The following is a 9,128-nucleotide window of genomic DNA, read 5'->3' as shown; positions in this document are numbered from 1 at the left end:
AGGGAAAGAGATCTTGTATAAACACTTCTGCTGCACTATTAACATAAAAATATGACCCCTGCCAGGTAAGGAATCCTATGAAAACGTGCACTGACACCTTGACCTCCCAGAAGGAACACGGTGGAAGAAATCCCCCCCCCCTCGCCGCAGCCAAGAGCTTTACGAGAAAATCTTTATTGAAAACATTTTTTTTTTGTAGGGTAATGGAACTGTTACCCTAACGCGCATTACACATTCCCAAGGGGCACTGGACTGAAGAGGGCAGCTGCTTCTCCAAAACTAGAATTCGCTCACCCCAAAGTCTCAGTTCTAGCTGCCCACTCCTTTTTTACTCAACGTCCATTTCCACCCCCCACCACCTGCTTCCTCCTAAGTAGGAGGGATAGGTGTCAAAAGCTCCGTGTGTGTATGTGTGTGTATGTCGTGTGCACGGGGGGCGGAGTTTCCTTTCAACACCCAATCAGGGCTGAGATCGGGCTGGTGGCGCTGGTGGCGTTTTTCTCTGCCCCCCTCCTCTACCCCGCCTACCTCCACACACACGCGCTGTGGCGCGCGCTTAAGAGAAAAGAGGTGAGCCGGTCGTGGGTGAGAGCAGAAAGAGCATGCGCAAAAGCTAGAGGAAGGCGGGGTTGGAGGCGCTAGGAATCTGTACGCGCGGGCGCGCAGGTGCGCGCACTGGGGGAGGGGTCGCCGGCCCTGGGTGGAGGGGGCGGTTCCTCGAGTGTCAAGGGCCGGCGGGCGGGCAGGCGGGTGGCCGGTGCCGCCGCCGCCGCCGCGGCCGCCGCGTCCACCTCCTCATCGTCCTCCTTTACCTCCTCCTCTTCTGCCTCCTCCTTCACCTCTTCTATCTAGCTCCATCGGCGATGAGCAGGATCCCGGCGGCCACAGCACCTGCTCGCTGCCTGTCACCCGGAGCTTCCCGGTCCGAGTCCGGCCTCCTCCTCGTCCCGCAGGGCTCCGCGGCGCGGCGCTGCCCCTGAAGAGGATCAGCGGCCTCCCGGCTTCTCCCCGGTCCTCCAGGGCCTGCGCTCGGGGGCCCCTTACCTCCCCCGGCCCTCCCGCTGTCCTCAATGTCTCCCCGGCGGGGAGGGGGCTGCCTTGGAGACGCGCTGAGCAGCCCCCCCCGGCGGCCCCTCCGCAGCAGCAGCAGCCGCAGCCCCGGCAGCAGCAGCAGCGGCCCCCGCGGCGCCCCGCCCCCGCCCCCGGCCCCAGCCCCGGCGGCGGCCTGGAGGAACCGACCCCCAGCAGCAGACCCCCGAGCCTCGCAGCCCCCGCCGCCCCGGAGCCGCGGAGAGCGCGGCGGGCGCCCCCCGGGGAAGATGAAGGCGGAGGGGGCCGATAACTCCATGATCAACCTGTCGGTGCAGCAGGTCCTGAGTCTCTGGGCCCACGGGACAGTGCTGAGGAACCTAACGGGTAAAGTCAGCCCCCCGTCCCCCCCAGACCGCCCGCCCCGGGGGGAGCCCGAGTGGGCCGATCCGGAGGGTGGGGACCGCAGAGGGCAGTGGTGTCCAGCCTCTAGGCTCGTTCGTGACCTCTCCCTCACCCCCTGCCACTTTCCCTTAGGACAGGGGGTCTTCACCCTTGATGGCCTCTTAAAAAATATATATATATATGTGTGTATATGTATATGTATATATATGTATGTATGTGTATATATATATGTATATATATATATATATTTCATCATTGGATTCCTTTGTGTTTTATTTTGTGCATGTAAAAACATTCAGAGAAAGGTCCATAGGCTTCAACAGACTGTCATAGCGGTTCATGAAACAAACCAACAAAAAAAACCCCTAAGAACTTCTTAGGGTAAAAAGGAATACCTCCCTCCCCCCTTCCCTTATCTCTTGCCTTCTTCCCTTTCTCGAGTTGGGTGGCAGATTTCCAATCTTGGAGAGTAATAATAATAATAATTATTATTATAGTAATATTTACATAGCGCTCTAAGATTTGCAGAGCGCTTTATATTTATCATTTTATTTGATCCTCACTACAATCCTGGGAAGTAAGTCCTGCCATTCTCGTTTTAAGAGAGAGGAAACTGGCAAACAGAGTTAGGTGAGGGTCACAAAACTAGTAACTTATCTGAGGCTGGATTTGAACTCTGGGCTTTCTGACTCCTAAGTCTAGCCAGCACTGTCCCCATTTTGAGCTAGATGTGTTACTCCATCTGATCTTTCCATCGGAGAATCTTAATTATCTACCCTAGTCCCATTCACTCAGCCCCTTTTCATTTCCTTAAATAGTGTAGGCAGAAGTTTGTAGTCCACCTCTTTGGGGTATCTTAAGGGTTGTTTATTCTCTGTAGTACTCCTGATAGTTTTAGTTATAGGTGGGAATTATTATTAGTGACTGAAGCTCAAAATAAATAGCTTTTTTTTTCCTTTCCAGACATCTCTTCTTAGTTGTTGCTTTTTTTGGGGGGGGAAGGGGAAGGAGGTTGTAGAGGGAGAAATATATGAACTTATATTGAGCATTGCAAGTTGCAATCTACCTTGCTCATGATGTAGATGTCTGATTAATTAGACTACAGTGGAAGCAGTGCTGGGCCCAAGCAAGGTCTAATGAACATGCACATAATCTAGAAAGGGAATAGACTTAACTGTATGTGATTGTGGTATATAATTTTCTTTAGAATTATATTTTAAGTTCTTATCTAGGACAATGAAGTTTGAACCATCTTATTTTAAACAGTAACTTAAACTAGATACTTTTGCATTTCAATCTGGAAGTAGTGCTGGAGGGTCTTCTGCTATCCTCCCTTTGAAATATAATATACCACATCATAGTTGCTTTATGCATCCACAGTTTTTAGAAATTAGTTTGATAATAAAATAATGAAGATAAATATATAATATACATGTATATGGGAACTAACTTAGTTTTGTTTGTAAAGCATTTAATGTGAAAGTTGCTTTTTTTAATGTGCACATCTTTAAAAGCACACCTTCTACAAAAGGAAGAAATGGCCATAGCTATGTGAGTAGGGCTATAAGTGACCTTAGATCCAAAATGATTTTAAGTATAAGAAGTTCAGTTATTCTTTATGGCTACTCAGTATCAGCAATTCAAAGAATAAACTTGAAAATGTAGGATTTAATTCTTGAAAACATCTTAGGTACATTCTATTTTTGTAGAACATTAGTATTTCAGAATGTTTGTGGGGAAAGGTAGTATAGAGGTGCTTTACTGATTCTTCAATGCAGAACAAATTAATAAATTTAATATTTTGATATTATATGGAATTAAATTCCAGAGAGTAGATAGAGGAATTTGAAGTGAATTATAGATAAGCATGCCTTAAAGGAAGTTAGTGGTCTTCAATTCGAAATTAACAAATTGTTTTAGATTTTAAGTTACTGATTTGGCTTGATAGCTTCACTTTGAATTTGTGGCGTTAAGGATTGTCTTTGGGCAAATTGGCATTAAGATTTAACTGGTTTTTATAGTCTTAAGGTATATTCAAATAAGAGCTGCGTGCTGTTTTATGCTTTAATTTTTGGTAAGAGCCACACCGTAAGGAGAACCATATGAACCCACCATTACAGATTCTTCTATTTCTCCAGGTTTGATACGAATGTCAAATGGAGTGTCTTCATCTACAGTTAGCTATAGGTAACTTCATTTTTCTGGAAATTAACTGAGGAACTTAAAAGAAAAAGAAAAAACAGGCCTCTGATAACCAAAATGTACGATCAGTCTTCAATGGCCCTCAACTCAGAACCTGTTTAATTTTTATGCACAGTTTTAACAAACTTTATCATGTAGTTTTCATCAGACTAAAAGCAGCATATGAGATGGCCCAGGAGAACGGCTGCTGTAGGCCAACATACCACCAGCTATATGAGGTGACATGTGATCACTAGGTAGGGACACTTAGATTAAAGATTTAGAGCTGAAAAGACCTCAGAAATCAGGTAATTCAATCCTCTTATTTTACAAATGAAGGAACTGAAGTCCAGGGAGGGCAAGTGACTAGCCCAAGGCCACATAAAGAAAGCCACACAGATATGATTCCAGTCAAGATCCTCTTATTCCAAATTCAGTATTTTTCCTGTAGTACTTTGCTGCTTCATGATGCCAAAAGGCAGAGGTTAGGGTCATTTACTGTGGACAAATAGACTTATAGATTTCATTAGGTACTGAAAGTGTAATTATGCAGTACAATAATCAGTATTTGAAATGACCCTGAGTCATCAAGGAAATGTAAAATTAAATTTAATGTATTCTGTTTAAGAAGGCAAAGTGGTATATAAAACATTTTTAGAAAGATTTTCATCTCAAAAGGTTAGGAAAAAAGCTAGCTGTAATTGCTTATTCTGTAAGGATTTAGATTCGGATTGAGAGGAAGAATTTATTAAGAGCATATATTATATGCATTCATCACTGTGAGTTATTAGCATATCTGAAGTTGTTTAAAAATATATTTAGAAAACAGTAAATTACTTATTGCTTTGTCGCAACACATTTCAAAAACATTATGAGCGGTCAGTAATTGGAGCATTTTCCTTATGACAGTGGTGATAAGCAGGAAGGCAAGTGTTATAACGTTTTTATGCAAGAGGAAGCTGAGGTTCAGAGAAGTAAAATTCTTTGACCAAGACAACACAGATAATAAGTGTTGGACTCTGGATTTAAACTTGGTTCTAGCACATATTCCGGTCTATCAGTGATTTCCAAGTTGTGAATTTGTGTATTCTGGTGAAGCTAGGGAATCCATTCTCAGTAATGTCTTTTTTTTTCTCTCAATCACTGGCTATTTATAGTATAATTACTGTCCTGCAAAGCTGCAAAATTAAAAGGTTGAAGAGGTTGAGAACCATCGAACTCTACTATGTTGAGTATCATAATCTTCAATAATATAACAAAATTGTTTATTTGAAGACTGTTGATAGACATATAAGTTCATGTATCAAATACAAACACAGGCACTAAACTTGTACAATATGGAAACTACTGTATTAAGAAATACTAACTTAAAATATTTATATAGGCACAGGATGAATGATGAAAAAATGTTAAGCACTTACTGTGTGCTAAGCGTTGGGGGAAACAAATAGAAGAGCAAGACAGACACTAGTACTCAGTATAGGTCTCCTAAGGACTCGAGTTCTAAGTGAGGGAATTATAGAAATTAATCCAGCATTTTATATTGCTGCTTGAAATTCTCACCTTTAAAACATCCAAAATAAATCTGGTTAAGTTGTAGCATCCAGTGGTTGTCCATTGTATAATTATAACCGTGCTTTAAGAATTCTTTGTTTTAATCGCTAACACAACAAAAATTATATGCCACTTCAGGTCCTAGGACTATGATGAGCAGTGTCAGCTTCCTAGTTCATAGATGACATCAGTTCCTTTGGAAATGGTTCTCATTGGGGCAGCTAGGTGGTGCAGTGGATAGAGCACGGCCCTGGAGTCAGGAAGACCTGAGTTCAAATGCAGTCTCAGACCAGACATTTGACACTTACTAGCTGTGTGACCCTGGGCAAGTCACTTAAACCCAATTGCCTCGCCCCCCCCCCCAAAAAAAAGGGTTCTCCTTGTTGTTGAAAACAATAGCTTTCAAATTGAGGAGTCAGGGAAGTTTGTCTGAATGGAATCAAGATACTTTGTTTTTAAAGCAAGGCTCTTAATTTGATATATTTAAGTTGCAGTTTAACAGGTCTTAAATGATGATTTTTGAATAAATATAGTTTAATAACATTATTTTAGCTGTGACTAACTCTCAAAGGTTATCAATGGATTGCTATCTGAGCTGTTAGTGGACTGCCACACTGATGAAAATATGGTTCTTGGAAGTATATTACCAAAAAAATGTCATCGGTTATGTTTTGGAATGGTCTGTTAATCAAACAATCTGGTTAATATTTGGACACTGTATGTTCTTAATATACAATCTTATCCACAATGCAGATTGTAACCATCCATGTATTTCTCATTTTGTTGTAATTCATTTCGTGTTCTTGAATTAATCCTTCATGGAGAATATACTCAACATAGTAGAGAACTTCCTCTTGAGTTTTTTAATATTTTATGAATTCCAGTGCAGCCTTTGGCTTGACCATTGGTCCTTTTTCACTCTAACTATGTGACTAATTCAACTTCATTTTAGGTCATACGTGGCTCTGGCGGGTGTTTTTAAATGTCATTTTGTATGTACAAATCTTCTTTGTTAACATGCTATCATCATCTTGTAAATTGCCTTGAGTCTTTCTATGTTTGGCAGCTAAGTAGTATAGTAGATACAGTGCTGGATCTGGCTTAAGAAACACCTAAATTGTAATCCAGCTCCAGACTAGCTGTGTAACCCTGAGCAAGTCATTTTAACCTATATCTACCTTAGTTTCCTCATTTGTTAAAAAGGGGTTAATAATAGCATTTGCCTCCCAAGGCTATTATGTGGATAAGATGAGATAATATTTGTAAAGCATTTCAAATGCTATCTAAATACTAGTTATTTCCATTGATCTTTAGGTCCCTTGTAAGTCTGATTCTTCTGAGATTGTAGTGTTTTTTCATTAAGTCTACCAAAAATATATAGTGTTAAAAGAGATGCATGCTGGTGACAGGGAGAAGTTTAGGACCTGAAAACTTACCCTCAGTTCCAGTTGATTTTTTCTTAATCTCAACAGCATGACAATAGAATGACAAAGTTAGCATCAAAAAACATCTGGAATAGATTGCTTTCCACCTTATATTCAGTTCTCTGCTAAGCTCAAAAATGTACTTCAAAAATACATTGTAAAGTGATTCTAAAAAAAAATTTCAATAAGAAAAAAATCTATTTTTACTCCTTCCATCGATCTCCTTGTCAGAAAAAAAGAAAGCAAAACTCTTGTAAAACTCTTGTAACAAATATACGTAGTCAAGTAACAAATGGACATAGTCTTGTCTTGACTGTGTCCAAAAAACTTCTTAGTCTTCACCCAGAGTCCATCACTTCTTAGCCAGGAGGTAAGTGGCGTGTTTCATCACAAGTCCTCAGGAATGATGGTTGGTCATTGATCACAAATGGTTAAGTGACTTTTCAGGCAGAATATATTTACTAATCAACTAAATCAGGGTCAGCAAACTAAGTCTAAGGACCAAATCTAGGAAAGCTAGTTTGTGTATAGCCCTTGAAACTAAGAATTATTTTTACATTTTTGAATACAATGAAACTTTATTTTAAAATATAAAAAATATTTTTAGCTTTTAAGGCCTTACAAAAAACAGGTTGGGGCCATAATTTGCCAGCTCTTGGCAAATTAAATTTCATTTAATTGCCTTTCATAATCTAGGTAATATTCATTTTTCACCTGTATGGTTTTTCCAGTATGCAAAATGACCATACGTTTTGTGTGGGCATGGTGTTAATTAAGGAGGTCAAGTTATGTGCCAGGGCTTGATGCAATCAGCACACTGTCCTTTGCAGTCAAAAACATCTAGGGAATCTTACCATCCTCATCTATATCATACACTTCTATAAATTATGCAGGATATCTTTCATGATAGTGCCAAGCATCCTTTAGCATGTCTTCCTGTTTTTATGTATCACTTTATCTAATAATCAGAAGATTGTTGAACAGTTATTTGTATGGTTGCATTTATCTCATAATGTACCAAATGGTTATAACAGATAGCAATAGTTTACTGTAATATATACTTCAGAAAAACATGGTTTCATGAGTCTAGGCAGTTTGTTGAACAGCTCAGAAGGCAACCCATATACAACCTAGGGGACAGTCTTTGAGAATAGCTACAGCTAAAATATATAGAGTTACTAAACTATATTTATTTGAAAAATCATAATTTTAAGACCTGTTAAATCGTAACTTAAGGGACCTCAAACTAAGGACCTTGGTTTAAATTTAAGATACTCTGTTTTAAAATAGAGGCTTTTGAATTTCTGATCCATTCAGACTATCTTCCTGAACCATCCAGTTTGAAAGCTACTGCTTTCAAATAACAATGGGAACCATCTTAAAGGTGCCCAGGAGACCTAGAGTCTTTACATAGTTTGATTTTTTTTTAAATCAACAGATTTTAAGCTTGGGGGAATCTTGCATTTTTACATTTTTTTTCAGTCGTGTAACTTAAGATGTGCTCTATTTTAAAGAATAATATGTGAAAGTATGTTTTCTTCTTATGTGCTCATAAAAGATATAGTAAATATGTATATAGATCATTCCATAATGATTTTATAGAGATGTAAGAGGATATGGGTTAGTAGTTCCTAGTGTAATTGAAAGAACTAGCAGATTGCTGAGATACTGTCAGGGATCCTTAAAAGACAGTAGTCAGTCAGTATTCATTAAGAGCCTACAATGTACCAAGCCCTGTGTTAAGCACTGGTAATAGAAAATGAAGCAAAAGACAGTCTTTGCCCTCAAGAGGCTCACAATGTAATGAGGATCTTACAGTTTAATGAGTAAATAGTGAAAATAGGAAAGGTGCTACAGAACTAGAACTAGACTAGGTAAATTTTTTAAAGAGGCTTATTCTTGATTTCTGTTAAAATTCTAGAATGTATTATTAAAGTGATGGTCTGTTAATATCTAGAAAGAGAAATGAATTGCTAAATGGCTCAAGAAGAGTCAATACCAGATTAGCATAATTTTCTTTCTTTTTTTTTTCTCAACAGAGCTATTAGATTTGTAGACCAGGGAATATCATCATAAACATAGTTTACTTAGATTTGAACGTCCTTTTTGTGGACAAAATGGAAAGACATGCTGTAGATGATGATGTAGATAGGTGGATTCAGGACATGATGAATGACAGAACCCAAAGAGTAATTCTTAATAGGCCAATGTCACCCTGGTGGAAAGTCTCTAGTAAACTAGTATAGGGGAATATCTTTGATCCATATTGTTTGACACATTGATTTGATTGAAGGAATGGATGGCATGCTTATCAGATTTATAAGTGTCATGAAGCTGGTAGATGTATCAGTGTATATTTTGACAAAGTTAGCATCCAGAAACCTTTGGACAGGCTAGAATGATGGACTAAAACTACCAAGACAAAGTTTAATGAGATAAATGTAAAGCTGTGTAGGAGCAATGGGTAGAAGTTGCATATGGGCAGATTTTGGCTGATGTAGGGGAAAAAAATTCCTAACTACAGGAGCTGTCCAG

At 39.7% G+C, this 9,128-nt stretch overlaps 1 protein-coding gene across 1 annotated transcript in view; it reads left to right on the top strand.

The window, feature by feature from the left end:
* Positions 1-978: 978 nt before the first annotated feature.
* The window catches only part of TMEM170B (transmembrane protein 170B), a 51,151-nt gene continuing 43,001 nt past the window's right edge, over positions 979-9,128 (top strand). Inside the window, exon 1 of the mRNA XM_021009903.2 lies at positions 979-1,416. Coding sequence (XP_020865562.1) covers positions 1,071-1,416 — 346 coding nt within the window. The 5' untranslated portion in view covers positions 979-1,070. The remainder of the gene's footprint in view (positions 1,417-9,128) is intronic.

This window comes from Phascolarctos cinereus, unplaced genomic scaffold (assembly GCF_003287225.1).
Source record: "Phascolarctos cinereus isolate Bilbo 61053 unplaced genomic scaffold, phaCin_HiC Scaffold_4;HRSCAF=312, whole genome shotgun sequence".
Taxonomy (NCBI): Eukaryota; Metazoa; Chordata; class Mammalia; order Diprotodontia; family Phascolarctidae; genus Phascolarctos; species Phascolarctos cinereus.
The sequence above is the reverse complement of the archived record's forward strand: the minus strand, read 5'-3'. Positions and strand labels throughout refer to the sequence as shown.